Source organism: Bombina bombina, chromosome 4 (assembly GCF_027579735.1).
Source record: "Bombina bombina isolate aBomBom1 chromosome 4, aBomBom1.pri, whole genome shotgun sequence".
NCBI classification, from domain to species: Eukaryota; Metazoa; Chordata; class Amphibia; order Anura; family Bombinatoridae; genus Bombina; species Bombina bombina.
This window is the reverse complement of record NC_069502.1, coordinates 369,231,556-369,249,833: the sequence shown is the minus strand read 5'-3', so window position 1 is coordinate 369,249,833 and position 18,278 is coordinate 369,231,556. Positions and strand designations below refer to the sequence as shown.

Sequence of the window (18,278 nt, the reverse complement as noted above, 5' to 3'; positions counted from 1 at the left end):
CTAACTGCTGTTCAAGAAAGGACACCAAGAGATTGAAGTAAATTTGATAATAGAAGTAAAATAGAAATATGTTTTTTTGTTTTGTTACACTATATCTGAATCATGAAAATACATTTTTGGGTTTCATGTCCCTTTAATGTGTAGAATGAAAATAATGAGCTGATCATTGGAATCACACCTCATGCTGTAGATTATTTACCAGGCTTCAACCATTAGTTTCTGTTTTTCAACCCTGTTTTTTTCCCCAGCAGTTATCTCTTCCCCATCTCTACATTGTCATCCTTTTTTTCTTCTTTTACTATTTGAAAAGTAAAATTAAACACACAAGGATTCTAATTACTTTAACTTTGCATTAATAATTCATTTTATTAATTTGTAAAAAAAAAAGACACTTTTCCTAAAACAACTTGTCTTCTTATTATTGACCTATCATTTGCTCTAGTATTACCAATTTAACATTTTGCTCCTTAATTCTATTGCAGTTTTGATAAGACTTAGGGGGAATTATGACCCAACAAAGGACATAGCAGAAATGAGGAAAGAGAAGGAAGAAGCTGCCAGTGAGAAGAAAGTTTCAATTATCCAACTGTTTAAATCACCCAATTACAGACAGCCCCTACTTGTTTCTCTGGTACTTCACATTTCCCAGCAATTTTCTGGAATCAATGGAGTAAGTGCAGTAAACCGTAGGTTTGGTCTCTAGGGCGCAATACAGTCATGGTGGTACTTAAAGGGATAGCATTTTCTCCTTTGTTGAAATTAAAAAGGGGAAAATTGATTACTTCTATTATCTAATTTGCTTCATTCTCTTGGTATTCTTTGTTGAAGGAGCATTAATGCCACTACTGGGAGTTAGCTGTAAACCAATGACAAGAGGTATATACAGTATGTGCAGCCTCCAATCAGCAGCTTCTGAGTCTACCTAGGTACACTTTTCAACAAAAGATACAAAATGAACTAAACAAATTAGATAGAAATAAATTGTTTTATCTGAATCATGAAAGAAAAAATGTGTTTTCATGTCCCTTTAAAGGGACAGTCTACTCCAAATGTTTTATTGTTTAAAAAAATAGATAATCCCTTTAGCGCTGCGGAATCTGTTGGCGCTCTACAAATAACCGATAATAATAATAATAATAATAATAATAATAAAGGCGTTATTTTTAAATAATAACAATTTTGGTGTAGACTGTCCCTTTATGTATTTACCTTATATGTTAAAATGTTGTTTTAAAGCTAAGTTTGTATAAATATATATTTTGGTATTTACAGTTACTTTATCATTTCTTTACAGATATTTTACTACTCCACAAGTATTTTTTCAAAATCTGGAATCAGCCAACCAGTCTATGCAACAATTGGAGTTGGTGTTGTGAACACAATCTTTACTATTGTTTCGGTGAGTGGAAAAATGTCATGTATGGCAATGTCAGGTGGACATCCATTAGGAGGTTAGTTGCAAGGTATACACTGTCATGTTGGTTCTCCTAAACATGTGCCAAATTCATTTAGGGTTGCTCTTTATTTAGAAATAAAATATGAGTTTCCCATAGATTCTCCTATAGGTCAGGGCAGCTAGTGGGAAGAGTGGGGTTGGTGTAGGGTCATGACTGGGTGGCACAGAAGCAGGTGTGGTCAAGCTGTGTAGCTCGGTAACTAGGGTAATGTGCTGTCCAATCCACGGGCAAGACCATTTAATGCAAAGTCTGGGCACTCACAAATGGGTAGGGGAACTCAAACCAGCCAATACATTGTTGGTATTTATATAATACCAATATTTGCCAGCTGTGCAGGTAAAATACTATGTGCCATATTATATTTCAAGTCACATACCTCCCAACATTTTTGGAACTACTCTGGTACAAATTTAAGACAGGGTCTTTGAGTAAGGGGCACTTGCAGGTGAAGTCAAGGTCGGTAGAAGTGGGTCCAGACACTTTATGATACTGGGACTTCATAAGAAAATATATGCTTAGGGAGGGACCTTGAGGGCCCATATTAGGAATTTGCATAAAAATACAGAATGGTTGGGAGCTCTGAAGCAGGTGATTGCTGAAATATTGGAGTCTGTTTGATCTTTGCATCTTGAAATTTCCATTCAGTTCAGTTAGCTGTGCACATTGCTAAAAAGTTTTTTTAGTAAAGAATGTGAATTTAATAGATGTTTTTCACATAGAATACCTTACAACAGTGCAAAATCTGTTTAACATTTAGGAGCCAGTAAGAATATTTAGGAGCCAGACATATTTTTAGGAGCCAGACAGTACGATTTGTATATAAATATATATATATAGAATAACCTAAAAAGTTAGGAGCCAGGGGTAAAATTCTAGGAGCCAATGGCTCCCAGGCTCCTGGGTTTGTTGAGCCCTTCGTGAATTACAAAAAAACAAATCAATTAAGCAGATTAACTTGCTTTTTGAAAAAGAAACTCTATATTTTATTATCATGCCAACATTCAATAATATTCCAACATTTGGGACTGTATACAATCCAGAGTTGAAAGTATTTAAAACAAATTCATACCTAAAATGGAAAATTGAGTCAAATGTTGTTGTCAAAGACCTCTTTGGTATGTTTATTTTTTCTCTGCTATGTTCAAGTAGGGCCAACTAGAAATGGGCTCCTGCTCAGGTATCTTAAAGGGCTACTAAATTTAAAATTTAGGTTTTATGACTCAAATAAAGAAATTTAAAACAGCTTTACAATATAATCACAAACTTTCACATTCTTTTTACAGGGAGTGCAGAATTATTAGGCAAGTTGTATTTTTGAGGATTAATTTTATTATTGAACAACAACCATGTTCTCAATGAACCCAAAAAACTCATTAATATCAAAGCTGAATAGTTTTGGAAGTAGTTTTTAGTTTGTTTTTAGTTTTAGCTATTTTAGGGGGATATCTGTGTGTGCAGGTGACTATTACTGTGCATAATTATTAGGCAACTTAACAAAAAACAAATATATACCCATTTCAATTATTTTTTTTACCAGTGAAACCAATATAACATCTCAACATTCACAAATATACATTTCTGACATTCAAAAATAAAACAAAAACAAATCAGTGACCAATATAGAACCTTAGAAAAATCAGTCTTGAGATATTTCTTGGCCCAGTCTTGACGTTTCAGCTTGTGTGTCTTGTTCAGTGGTGGTCGTCTTTCAGCCTTTCTTACCTTGGCCATGTCTCTGAGTATTGCACACCTTGTGCTTTTGGGCACTCCAGTGATGTTGCAGCTCTGAAATATGGCCAAACTGGTGGCAAGTGGCATCTTGGCAGCTGCACGCTTGACTTTTCTCAGTTCATGGGCAGTTATTTTGCGCCTTGGTTTTTCCATACGCTTCTTGCGACCCTGTTGACTATTTTGAATGAAACGCTTGATTGTTCGATGATCACGCTTAAGAAGCTTTGCAATTTTAAGAGTGCTGCATCCCTCTGCAAGATATCTCACTATTTTTGACTTTTCTGAGCCTGTCAAGTCCTTCTTTTGACCCATTTTGCCAAAGGAAAGGAAGTTGCCTAATAATTATGCACACCTGATATAGGGTGTTGATGTCATTAGACCACACCCCTTCTCATTACAGAGATGCACATCACCTAATATGCTTAATTGGTAGTAGGCTTTCGAGCCTATACAGCTTGGAGTAAGACAACATGCATAAAGAGGATGATGTGGTCAAAATACTCATTTGCCTAATAATTCTGCACTCCCTGTATATGCACAGTTTCTGAGGCTCCAGCTCCTACTGAGCATGTGCAAAAGTGCACAGTATATATGTATATGCATTTTGTCATTGGGTGATGGCTGTCACATGATACAAGGGGGAGGGGAAATTGGATTAGCTTTGAAATTTGCCAGAAAATATTCTACTGCTCATTTCAAATTCAAAGTAAGTGCTATTGCTTTGCCGTTTTATTGTGTATTTGTCAGTTATTCAATTCTACTGTATTTTGGGGCAGTGGGCAAAAATGGGACATAGACAACAGGAAATACAGACAAAATACATTATATTGTATACATGATAAAGTTTATTATTATGCATAATACTACATTTATTGGACAATTACATTTTTGTCTATTGTCTGTTTAAAGGGTATTAAACTCAAAGGGATATTAAACACAATTTTTTTCATGATTCAGACAGAGCATGCAATTTTAAGCATCTTTCTAATTTACTCCTATTATCAATTTTTCTTTGTATCTTTATTTGAAAAAGCAGGAATGTAAGCTAAAGATTCAGCCCATTTTTGGTTCAGCACCCTGGGTAAGGCTTGCTGATTGGTGGCTACACGTAGCCACCAATCAGCAAGCTCTACTCAGGTGCTGAACCAAAAATGGGCCGGCTTCTAAGCTTACATTCCTACTTTATAGGAGTAAATTAGAAAGTTACTTAAAATCGCATGCTCTGAATCATGAAAGAAAATATTTGGGTTTAATATCCCTTTACATTTCCCATAAATATTTAACTAAGAATAAAAAAAAATGCACACATTTATTATTTATTTTGTCTATTTCATGTAATTAATCTCTACACATTTGGCTTTATTCAATATACTGAAAGTCAGTTTGCATACTTAAATATCTTGCCGTCTTAGATAAATGCAGGAGACATTTAAAGGGACAGTCAACACAAGCATTTTTGTTGTTTAAAAAGAAAGATAATCCTTTTATTACCCATTCCCGAGTTTTGCATAACCAACACTGTTATAGAAATACACTTTTTATCTCTGTGATTACCATGTACCTCTGCCCCCTTATTTCAGTTCTTTTGCGTGTTATATATATATCTTTTTCACATTTTCCCCTAGTGTGCACCCAATTTTTCCTACATGTGCATTGTTGCTTACACATAATTGGTCAAGCAATTATTCAGGAGGAGTTTACCTGTGCATATAAACCTAGGAATTATGGGTGCACTTTATGGTCACTGAGGAGCTAATGCTGACAATGTGCTCAATGCACTAGGAAACGCGTCTGACCATTGTTGTTTTTTCCTGACCAGAGCTGCCAGCCGTATTATTTTTGATGCCTGCCTATACACTTGTAATGTTATTTATCACAAATAAAGGAGTTGGATCAAATACTATTTACTTCGTATTCCTTTACCTACCTGGGTGCGCTGACTACCATTGTCTCCTTTTGACAGACTTGCATTTTAGCTAATCAGTGATTACTCCAGGGTAACTTCACGTGCATGAGCTCAATGTTATCTAGATAAAACACATGAACGAATGCCCTCTAGTGGTGAAAATGCATTCAGATTAGAGGCAGTCTTCAAGGTCTAAGAAATTAGCAAATTAACCTCCTAGAATTAGCTTTTAACTAAGAATACCATGAGAACAAAGCAAAATTGGTGATAAAAGTAAATTGGAAAGTTGTTTAAAATTATATTCCCTATTTAAATCATGAAAGTTTTTTTTGGACTGGACTGTCCCTTTAAACTGAAAGGTAAATTAAACATACTCAATAAGGTTTTCATAAGAAGCTACCTTTCACTGCTTAGATTTACATAACCTTGCAAAGTTTACTAACAAAGTAACAGATTAAATGCTTTAAAAAGTGTATTTTGGAATACATTCCATTTTGGCTCATGTACCCTATTCATATATAAAAAGCTGACAAAAATGTTCCTTTAAGTGAAAACTCAATTCTCTGTTTATTAATGTGCAAAAGATAGCAGCTGACTTTTTTGTTAGGTTATTCATTTTGCACATGATTTTACCTAATTGTACTGAAAATTGGAGATATTTATAAAATGTGGCAGCCTTAAAGGGACACAAACCCTTTTTTTCATGATTCATATACAGGACACAAAGTTTCCATTTTAATTCTGTTATCAAATTTACTTTGTTATCATTATATTCTTTGCTTGAGTAGGTGGCAGCAGTTTTGCAAGAATGTTTTAAGCATGATGGCATTAGAGTTTTGTGTTTTCACAACATTTTAAAATAATTCTGCTATATAGATTTTCAGACATGTTCACACTCCTACGTCTACTGAGAAAATGAAGTAAATTTAGTAAAAGTAAATTGGAAAATGTTGGGTTTTATGACTACTGCTTCTTAAACCATTCTCCACCTTAAAGGATGAGGCCCTAAATCTGGGATGAATGACAAGTCCTGGTGGTGGGAGCAGGATGAGATGCTGCACAAGTATACTAGTGCAAAGATAAATTTAAGTGACTGTGCCGCATCAATAGCCCTGAATGCAGATGGACAAGTTCACTGGCTGGTAACCTTGTGTGCCTGCTACTTAAAGAGGCAGTAAACACTCTGCAATTACAATACATTTCTGTTGTGCTGCTAAAGAATAACATATAAAAAATTACCAAAGTGATAGTAAACTCTCCCCTTTTTAAAAACAGATCCGGGAATGTTATTTGTAGAGCTAAATTACATAAAAAGAGGGCAACATAAATATTGAAAATAAATTGCAAAGTTGTTTCATTATAAATAAATATTTCATATAAAAAAATCTTAACTTGTGTACTGTCTCTTTAACAAAGTGGTTCTGTAAAGAAAACTAATCATATAAGCTGTATGAAGACAAAGTTACAGCTGCAAATATGCAACATAAAATAAATTATATATGAGAGATACTGTATATAGACAGTGAAATAGAGAGAGAGAATGCAATCAACAGGGTGAGAGGAGAAATATTTAGACAACATAAGCATCTTTATTTTAAAGTGTTACCACAAGTGACTAATGCTGCATATAAGTGAATGTGTGGGTAGTATGACATCCGTAGATATGACTATGCCAGAGTCGGATTGTAGCACTGCTATCAGTCACAGGTACATTGCTGACATCAGTTTGTCCATCTGGCAATGCAGACCGTGTGCTTGTAAGCATTTTATTCCAGCTTTCAAGGCTGAGCAGAGATCAAATGCTGACAAGTATAAAATGGACTGAGTTTCATCTAGCGACAGTCTGTTATTGATTACACAATTATCTAGATAATGTTTGAATAGAAAAGCAATGGAAATGAACAACAGAACGTAAAAAGCAGATATGAACTTTTACCAAGTGCAATTTTAACACGGCAATCACTATTTCTTAGGTTTACTCCACTGAGCATGATGTTTTAGCTTGATACATTATCTATGCTTTCTCTTAGTGCTTTTCTTATAATACAAAGGAAATGTGAAATAATAAATCACAACAATGGCAAGCTTTATTTTGTGTATGTTTTTTTAGTTCTTTGTAACTACTAAAATCAGTTATGGCATATCATTTAAGCTGTATTCTTAAAAATGTATGAGAATTATTTTGTAACACAGTCTTTCAAAACATTGCATAGGCGTTGCGGGATCATTTGGTTGCTTTTGACCCATATTTTACTTATGTTGCCACAATAAGAAGTGAGATTTTTATCGTCTATTGCAGGTATTCTTAGTAGAAAAGGCTGGAAGACGGTCTCTGTATCTGATTGGCTTGGGAGGCATGTGTATATGTGCAATCGTCATGACAATTGCCCTGGCTTTGCTGGTGAGTAATTTAAAAAAAAAATCTGAGATTTACCTTTTAAATGACAAACATTTTGCAAAACACAAAACCTGTTCTATAGCAGAAATAAAGTGCTTGTTTTGTCATCCACTCTGTCTGTTTTTAAGTTCCATTTTGTCACTAATCCGTGAGGTAGTGTGTTGCCTGCAAAAATAATAAAATGTTGTAGAGTATTTTGTGTTATTCTGATCACTTTTATATAGAAGTTTACCTAATACACTTGTATAGTAGTGTGGCTATTCAGTTTTGTCACTTTTATAATTGAAGAGTCATACGCTTGCTAAGTATATCTCTTATGTAATAGAATAGTAAAGGAAATCATGTTATATTTAAAGGGATACTAAACACTTCATGCACCTCCCCTTAAATATGGATGCAGCCAGGAACTTAGGTTTACTGCAGGTATCTTAAGGAGAGTTGCTGCACACGTGCAAAGTGGTCAGCACTGGAATGCATTGAAAGCCAAGTTTCAACATGACAGCACCATGGTTAGAGGGAGGCAGGGAATAACTTCAATTCTATATTTATAAAAAGGAATTTAGTGTTTAATGTCCCTTTAATGGTAGACAATAAAAAAGTGGTTTACGTACATGGCCTACATTATATACCAAATATAATTTGGGATAAATAAATAAATCCTTTGTGGGAGCAGCCAGGGACACATTTATATTAATTTATTCACAGAATATTTATATTTTAATCTATATCCAAAATGTGTGAAAAATCAGAATACACATGACACAGTAATGTTATTTTTGTTTTTTCTTGCCAGTCTCACCATAGTTGGATGAGTTATCTGAGCATGGTTGCCATCTTTCTCTTTGTGGTCTTCTTTGAAGTTGGTCCAGGACCTATACCTTGGTTCATTGTAGCTGAACTGTTTAGTCAAGGCCCTCGTCCGGCAGCTATGGCAGTATCTGGGTGCTGCAACTGGACCTGCAACTTTATCATCGGGATGTGTTTTCAGTATATAGCGGTAAGTATGATGCTGTTTTAGTTGATTCCATACTGTTTCTCTGGTATCCTGGTAACCACGGTCAGCTTGGCCTGTACATATAAACAAGTCTTGACCGTATTGTAACTATTTTTTTTTATATCAAGCTTTATTCATGAAAAGAATAAATATCAATTGTATAAAAGCTGAGAGGGATTGTAAACAAAATAATTTTGTCTAGTTACATAATAAACATCTAACCAGGTCTAAACATTTTTTAAACAAATGAGCATCTTTTGTTTTTTTGCTACATTTGGTTTACAATAACAAAGCTCCAAACACTTATTTGAAGGAGCTACTCTGGGCTTAAAGGGACAGTATACACCGTTTTTCAGACAACTGCATGTAATAGACACTACTATAAAGAATATGCACAGAAACTGATCTAAAAATCAAGTAAAAAAACCTTTTAAAAATTTAGAAGCTCCCAGTTTAGCACTGTTGATGAGGGTAGGCTGGGTCACCCAGTGAAAGGGTCTGGGAAAACAGGAACAGCAGACACTTTCCCCCTCCCCCTTCCCTGCATATGAAAGCTATACACTTTTACAAAAACACTCCCAGATGGGCTATATAAAGGGATCATCTACAAAACATTTATGCACAGAAAAATCCCAATCATCTGAGCTAAATTACATGAAAATTGGGCAAAATAAATAATGAAAGTAAATTGAAAAGTTGTTTTACTATACATAACTAAACCTTTTATATTAAAATCTCAAGGCTTTATTTTTTTCAGTCCTTTTAAAAGATTAAGGGCTAGATTACAAGTTGAGTTCAAATTTATTGTGCACCCGTAAATGGGCAAGTTCACCCGTTTACGGGCACGTTTTAAATAACCAGCCATTACAAGTGGCTTGTTATAGCTACCGCAAGCTTGTGGTAGCAATTAGCGCTCAAAAAATAATTCAGAGGTTAGACCTCTGGTTAATTTTTAAAATGTTCCCCAATTGCCCTCAAAATACAATGTGTAGTGCTTTTTTAAAAATAAAAACTGCACAAATCAGTTATCAGGGGTTGAAGTGAGCTGGTGTGGGGATTTAGAAAAAAACAATACTAAAAAAGTGCCTTTACATTGCGGTCTATGGGAACTGTGTGTTCTCTATAAATATATGTATATGCTTATACCAATATATTTATGTGTTAGTATGTGTATATACACATATAAACACATAAATATATATGTATATAATCATATAAATATATATTTAAAATTTGCTGCCCATCACTGCACAACTTACGCCCTTTGCTGCTCTAGGTTCTTATGCCATGTCTGACGGCATGAGAACGCTCTCGTGAGCACTAAGCTTCCGTGCAATGCGAACACGAGGTCGCGTTCGCATTGCACATAACTTGTAATACCAGCACACATTTGCGTGCTCTGGTATTACAAAGTGAAATGCAAATATCGCTTATATTTTGCGATACACTTGTAATCTGGCCCTAAATGTTTAAGCGCGCCAGGAGTATGAGGTTTCAATATACCGCATATCACTATGCTTTTACACTACACAAAGCAACATACCAGAAAGTAAAACAAAGCTGATAATTATACTTACCCAAAATAAATAGTGAAAGTATATTAAAAAGTTGTTTTATTACACATAACGAAACATTTTATATAATAATCAGAAGGTGGTTACTCATGAAGAACATACACATAGACAAACAATATCCATGATGGCAGAACACATTTCAATAGTCTACATGTAATAGTTGTATTTATTTGTTTGAAAATGCCTATAATAATAATAATAATTTAGGTGGTCCTCGGTGCTGTGTCTTTGAAGTGCCAGAGTGTTGTAGCTACAAGGAAGAAATATGTATTTTGAAACATGCACGTGTCTTTGTTAACACAAAGCCATTTTCTTTCAATAAACTAAACAAATGACATTCAGTGAAGTCTTTCCAAAAAAAATATTTTTACTAATGCTGTTTTTTGTTTCAATTTCCAGGATTTGTGTGGGCCCTACGTGTTCATTATTTTTGCTATCTTGCTTTTTGGCTTCTTCATGTTTACGTACTTTAAAGTCCCTGAGACCAAAGGGAAGTCTTTTGAGGAGATTTCTGCTGAGTTCCGGAGAAAGAAACATTCCCCTCGTAAAGGACTTAAAGTTACTGAAATGGAATATTTGGGAACAAGTAGTGAATCTTAAACTGCAAGAGCATTTTACAGGAAGAGTAACAGAAATACAAGCTCTTACATTACATTTCACACAAACCTATATGAATAACAGGGTAAATACAGACATGAACCTTTTTTTATAGATACTTATTTTTATAAAGGTAAACTTCAGATGACTTTGTGTATTTATGATTATGTGAATTCATGGTTGTAAAATACAGGTAAATGATTCATTCAGGTAGAACTTTGTTTTGACAGTGTTAAAAAAATGTGTCCAGCGAGAATCCTGTCAGTACAGGATTCTTTGCATTGCTTTGGTATGGTAACCAGAACAACTAACATTTCCTTTACATGTTGACTTGCATTTGCTTCTATTGTTTTACAAGGAGGTGCTTAGGCATTAACCATGCCAATACCAGAGCAAGCAGGCCTCTGCCACTAGTGGAAAAAAAGATGCTGCAATAAGATCTATTGCTATATATTGCACATGAGCAGTAGAAACAAAATTGTGTATCATAGTGTTACAAAAAAAAATGAATGTTTATTTTGCTGTTGACTGAGTAAGTTTGAGAAATACTATTTCAAATGCTATGGCCAAATGTATGAGATTACTAAATGAAGGAAGCTGTTCACAAGAATGCATTGAAAGTCGCTTATAGAACATAGGTTATGCAATGAGTGTCTTACCCCAAATGTATTATTATTATTATTATTATTATTATTATTAATATTTTTTTAATATCCCTTATATATTCTCTGGACCAACTGTGGTTTATTTAACTGTAGAAATCCTGTCATCATTAAAGTGACATGGTATTTAGAAAATAAACAGCTTTAAATGTATAGAGTTGTTTATTTTCTGCCAAACCACCTGCGTAAAAAGTTGATTACATGTTAGGCAATCATGTAAGTTTACAAATCATACTCTTCATCAGCCTTGATAGGCTTCTGTTGCAGCTTATCAAGTCAATGCAGCTGTGAGCGTGTACACGCAACCTGTAAGCTTTATCATGCACACTCAGGGCACAGATGGAGTTGTTTTATAACCTTATTTTTTTAATTTGTCTCCATGATGGACATCTGGTGGAACAGAGCTTGCACAAGACCCTCAGAGGCATCTCATTCGACAACCAGCTTTTCCATAAAAGGATTATTTTTTCTCTTGGGCATTAGATTTTTTTTTTAAATCTATTTTGAATTTATGCTTTAAAACTGCTGTAAAGTTCCTCAGCGTCCCTGAGTCTGGACAGCTAAGTCTTCTATTAAATAAACTCTACTTACAGCCCTATGGACTGTGCAAGTGCTAAGTGCAGTTGAAATCATTATTCAGCAATGTCAGTTGTATGCAGAAGATTTATTTAGAAACCCTTTAACTTCTTCATTTTAGTTAAAGGGACATTGAAGTCATTTTAATATTTATGCATAGTATAAATCAGCAATTAAGCATGGCATTGTAAAAGATCTAAATAGATTATTATTTTTTTTAAACATTTAAAAATGAAATTTGAGGGAAAATCTGCCTCAACAGTCCGGGGACAACCCCCTTGAAAAGCCTTTTGAGTATGAATATCTTATCTCCTTTGGTTTGTCCAATTAGGAAAATGAGTTTATGCATTAAACAAGCATTCACTGTGTATCATGTTGAAGAGTTAGTGTTCTGAAGTCTGTAGGATGCACTCTAGTCCCATTTTTCAAAGTTAAAAGGAGAAAAAGAAAAGGCTCTAATTTATTGGGGCATTTTCTTATTGCACTGTTTGCTTACACTTATATTTAAGCCCAGCAAAGGCATTAAACACATAGTTAAAGTAAGTAAATGGCAACAAATGTTTACTATGCATAAAAAAACATTGGGTATTAAATTGTGGATTTACTAATATTTATTATTTGACTGGAGTAATCTCTCTCTGTTTCAGATAAAAAAAAAATAATCTTCATTTGTTTCTTAACTTCAGATCCTATAAATTTATACAGATTTATTGAAAATGCCAGCGAGAGAAAATAGAGGTTGAAAATATATTTTGCTTTGTTATTTTATACTAAATATACTGAATTTAAAAATATTTTATATTTTTACTGTTGTACAAGCAGAGAATAACAATATTTAAACATTGCAGACATTGTAGATTTATTCATTTGTCCAGGATATATTCTAAGTATTTTGTTACCCTTTAGCTGTATTGTTGTTTTTGTATGTAATCTGCAGTTTTATATTGAAAAAAATATAAATATATTTGTTATTTACAAATGTTACAGTCAAATACTCTAACTTTGAATGTAATGCAATGATAATGAGCAGCGTGGGTTACAAAACTGTATTCATTAAAGGGACATTGTACACTAGATTTTTCTTTGCATAATCATTTATTTTGTAGATGACCCATTTATATAGCCTATCTGGGGGTGCTTTTGTAAAAATGTTTAGTTTTGCTTATTTTTACATAACATTGTGCTGATTTTCAGACTACTAACCAAGCCCCAAAGTTTTAGATGTATACTGATGTCTACAGACTTCAGATTGCTTATGTTTCTATAATGTGTCTTTTCATATGCAGGGAGGGGGAGAGTCTGCTCTCAACCCCTTTCAGTATGTGTCCCAGCCTAACCTCCCCAACAGTGCTAAATATGGAGCTTCTAAGTAAGTTTTAAAAGGTTTTATACTGGATTGTTAGATCTGTGCATATTATTCTTTACATGCAGTTAAATGAAAATTGGTGTACACTGTCCCTTTAAATCAACCAAACTGCAATATATTTAGGCAAATAGTGAAAGCGTTTTTAATAAAATATGAATAAAATCTTGAATGTGTTTTAGTTGCTGATTCTTATTGTCTGGTATTTTAATGGAAGCATTGCACTATAGGGACATAATAACCCCCATTTTAGTGTATGTTATTTGGAATGCGTCTTTTAAATTTTTAATTCAAAATTACAAGTACTTAGAGGGTTATAAAAGTCTACAAATGACATGCTATAATTCATTAGAGCATGTAATTTTAAGACTAGTGGTACTTCTAGCTTGTGTTTAACCCCTTTGGGGGGGGTTAAACACATAGGGCCAGATTACAAGTGGTGCACTATTAGATTTTCCGGCTCGTGCACTAACCGCACTAATTTGGGCATGTTAGTGTGTGTGTGTGTATATATATATATATATATATATATATATATATATATATATAGTATATATATATACCTGTATATATGATAGTTTTATTGCAAAAATATATATATATATATATGAATATATATATATATATATATATATATATATGATAATTTTATTGCAAAATATATATCTATATAAAAATATATACTCAAATAGAATGTTCCATGCACTCCCTGATTTCCACCTATTCGCCTGGGTGCTTACATCTAAATCATATAGAAGAATCCATTGTGTGAAAAATCAGTCACGTATAATTTTTACTGTATATGGTCAGGTCGACGTTTTGGTCTCACCCTGAGACATTTTTCAAGACTATTTTATATATATATATATATATATATATATATATATATATATATTTATTTATTTATTTATTTATTTATATATTTGTAGATATATAGAAATAGATATTTAAAAATACTAAGAACATTTTGTTTGAAGCGAAGAACATTAGAATGTAAAATATTTACAGTAAATACATAGTAAACACATTATAAATTATTATAATTGATTAAAATTATTTTTCAAGTATTGAGGTATTTAACTATAAGGGCTCCATAAACACATAAAATATACACATTTTATATCTATCTATCTATCTATCTATCTATCTATCTATCTATCTATCTATACACACACACACACACATTATAGTGCTTTCCGATCAAATATCTAGTCATAAACCATATCCCTTTTAACACTTATAACATTTTTCAATTAACCCCTTTGCTATCGGGAATTTCAGAGAAAACTGCCCACAATATCGAAGGTTTTAGCAGTTTTGCTATCACTCCACAGCAATAGAGCCTTGTTTTTTTATTTACCTACCAAAACTATATATATTTTTATTCGTAGACAAGCCAAGGTGTTGATCTAGGCCCATTTTGGTATATTCATGTCACTGTTTTGCCGCCAAATACAATCATATTAAAAAAAATATTTACACACAACTACTGCAGTCATAAGACAAATGGCTGTAAAAGGTTCTCTGGGGTTCCTTTTGTTCAGAAATAGCAGACATGCATGGCTTTGCAATTAGATTTTAGCAATTAGAAGGCCACTAACTGTAACTGCGCACCACACTTATTTTTTACAGTGTAGCGCCCCTTCCCTCCCTCTCCCTTCTAAATCTTTTCTGCAGACAGTATAGGGCCACTCCCACTCCCTCCCTCTGTGCCATCAACCCGCCACGCTTCTTCCTTCCCTCCCTCACCTCCCACCAGCTCTAAAGTAGATTGCTACAGACTGTGTCACTGTCTGTAACGATCAGGCAATCTGCATCCATATGGTAACAGAGGACCTATTGTACTCTCTTACCATATGAAGGCAGATGCCTGCAGCCCAGGAAGAGCAAGTGTCGGTTGTCACATGACAACCGAGACGGCTGGAGCTTCCTGTAGGTCCGACATGTGTGTGTGTATATATATATATATATACATTATGCGGTACAATGACTTATATATAAGTTAGATTGGTGCAAGGGGTTAATATTTATATGAATAATTTTTTATCAGAAAGTGTATATATGAGTGTTAAACTTTATTTTAATGCATTTATGTTGTGTTTGGTGCACATTTTTTTTTAACCGTCACACTTTACACAAGGTCTTCACTCACACTAACATGAAAAACGCAAATTTTGTTTGCGCTGCCGCACTCCCGTTTACTTTTGACTTGTAATATGCTCACAATACTGCTTATTTCGACCCGTGCTAACTTTAGTGCACCACCTGTAATCTAGCCCATAGTAGTGCAGGATCACGTGAATCAAACAAATTAGTGCATGTCGTTTTTAGACTAGTATAGCCCTTTAAAACATGAAAACTTGGCTATTTCAAAGTTGCATAGAAACTAAATGCTCAGTCAGAAGAAAAATCCTGTTTGGCATAGGGATATATAAACTGCGCAGTTTTACACAAGGTTTACGTTTATTTTGAGTCACTGATCTCAGGCTGTGAAATGCTCTGAAATCTGTTTTAATTAAAAATAAATATTGCTGCAATGCACCCTGCACAATTAGAGACGACACAATAAATGTTCACAAACACCCAGAACACCCCAACCTCATTTGCACCTACATTGCTCAGCCAACCACCATGTACCCTTTAAAGTCTCGCCTATATCACCATTCTGCAAACAAATCCTGGTCCTCCTCTGGGTGCCCTAAGGTTTTTACTATGTGGGTATTGACCCTTAAAAGGACAGGATACTATATGTTATGTATTAAAAAGTTATTAAAAAGTTTATGATAAAGCATGTTTGTGTACTACTGGGCCATAGAAGGACAAAGAAAAAAATGCATCTTTAAATAACACTTCATTTCCTAAGATAGGTCAAAGACTGCTTGCTTTTCAAATCTTACCGGAAAGTAGACATTTTAGCAACAGCTCCAGTGCACATTTACAAGCAGAAATGTTCTGATCTAAGAGGTAGCTACAGCCAATCAAATTGTAATCCACAATCTCTAGCAGGCACACCCTCCTACACATTCTAATCTAGAGGCTATGGCTTAGTAAAAGGTGTGCTAGTGCTGAAATCTACCTTCTGGTAAGATTTTAAAGCGGCCTTTGACCTAAATAAGGATACAGAGTATTATGTATTTGTGCATTTTTATATTTACAGTCCCTTTATTTGGGGACAGTGACATCTCACAAGAATAAAAACAGATATTTTTTTTAAACATCTGTTTAAAAAACAAACAAAAATAAAACTGTTATACATGTTAAAAAGTCCTCTTTTAGGGCAAGATTACATATGCGGCGCAGGCTTCAGCGCAACTGCTGAAACCCGCGTCGCCCGCAAATTCACTTTGCACATTGGGGAATCACATATACGGCACCAGCAGTTCATAACCTGCTGTAAGTCGGATAAACTGGCGATGCCCTGAAATGTGTGTAAATACACATTTCTGGAGTCACCAGTGACTTACAGCAGTTTAGAAACTGCTGGCGCCCAAGAAAATAAATTATTTTTTTACATCGGCAGTAAAAGTCTAACACACTTCCCAAAAATAAACCCAACACGTCAAAACCCCTATACCCGCCACCCCCCCACATCTCAACTAATAATAAAACTATTAACACCTAAACCGCCATTCACTCACATCGCAATCTATCTAATACATGTATTAACCCCTAATCCGCCATCCTCCCACATCGCAAAGTATCTAATTACACTATTAACCCCTAAACCACCACCCCCACAACGCAATAAACCGAATTACACTATTAACCCCTAAACACCCACCCCCCACATCGCAATACACCTAATTAACCTATTAACTCCTAAACCGCCATCCCCCCACAACGCAATAAACCTAATTACACTATTAACCCCTAAACCGGGAGCCCCCCCACAACGCAAATAACTAATTTAATCACTAAGCCCCATAACCAAGGGCGCGGTGCGGATGTGACTGCGGAGCAAGAATGCTGGTCGCGGAGACATCCAGCGTGGAGGATCCTCTTCATGCGGTGATGAAGATAGAATGCAAGGTTCCCATTTTATATTTGGTATACCTTGTATTCCTATTGGCTGACATTTTAAAATCAGCCAATAGGATGAGAGCTACTGAACTCCTATTGGCTAATTTGAACTTTTTTGTAGAGGTATTAGATTATGTTTACATTTTTTAATTTTGATAATTTTTTTTTTAATTTTAGATATATTTATTTTAAAGGGATATTCCAGCCAAAATTGGAAACCACATGGGTGCATTTCAGTATTGAACAGAAGCAATTTTTTAATATACATGCATTAGCAAAAATGCTTCTAATAAAAGCTTTAGTTGTTTCAAAAGTGTATTTAAGTATGCACCGTGCACCAGCATTTTAAACACAGCACTTGCTCACAGAGCCTAAGGTGGTACCATCTGGTAATTACTCAATTTGTTGATCACATGCATGTGCAGAGAAAAAAGTTAACATTAAAACAGTGATAACTTTTACTATAAGCATTTTTGCTAATACATGTATATTGCAAATGTGTTTCTATTCAAAGGTGTAACTAATCTATGTGCATTTAAATTTTGACTGGAATGTCCCTTTAATTTAATCTTAGTTGGGGGTTTTTAAGTAATGTTAGGTTTATTTTATTTTAATTTTAACTTAGTAATTTTTTATTTTATGTAATTGGTGTTAATTTAGGGGGTGTAAGGTTAGGGGGCTTAGTGATTATATGAGTTATTTGCTTTGTGGGGGATGGCGGTTTAGGAGTTAATAGGTTAAATAGGTTTATTGCAATGTGGGGGGTGGCGGTTTAGGGGTTAATAGTGTAATTAGGTTTATTGTGTTGTGGGTGATGGCGGTTTAGGGGTTAATAGTGTAATTAGGTTTATTGCATTGTGGGGGTGACAGATTAGGGGTTAATACATTTATTAAGTAGTTTGCGTTGTGAGGAATGGCGGTTTAGGGGTTAATAATGTAATTTGGTTTATTGTGTTGTGGTGGATTAGGGGTTAATAAATTTATTAAGTAGTTTGCGTTG

At 34.4% G+C, this 18,278-nt stretch overlaps 1 protein-coding gene across 1 annotated transcript in view; it reads left to right on the top strand.

Annotated features, from left to right (window-relative positions):
- The window catches only part of SLC2A2 (solute carrier family 2 member 2), a 45,934-nt gene extending 32,504 nt beyond the window's left edge, over positions 1-13,430 (top strand). The window contains exons 7-11 of the mRNA XM_053710134.1: positions 483-670; positions 1,295-1,399; positions 7,394-7,495; positions 8,286-8,489; positions 10,460-13,430. Of these exons, the coding sequence (XP_053566109.1) occupies positions 483-670; positions 1,295-1,399; positions 7,394-7,495; positions 8,286-8,489; positions 10,460-10,660 (800 nt within the window). The 3' untranslated portion in view covers positions 10,661-13,430. The remainder of the gene's footprint in view (positions 1-482; positions 671-1,294; positions 1,400-7,393; positions 7,496-8,285; positions 8,490-10,459) is intronic.
- Positions 13,431-18,278: the final 4,848 nt, after the last annotated feature.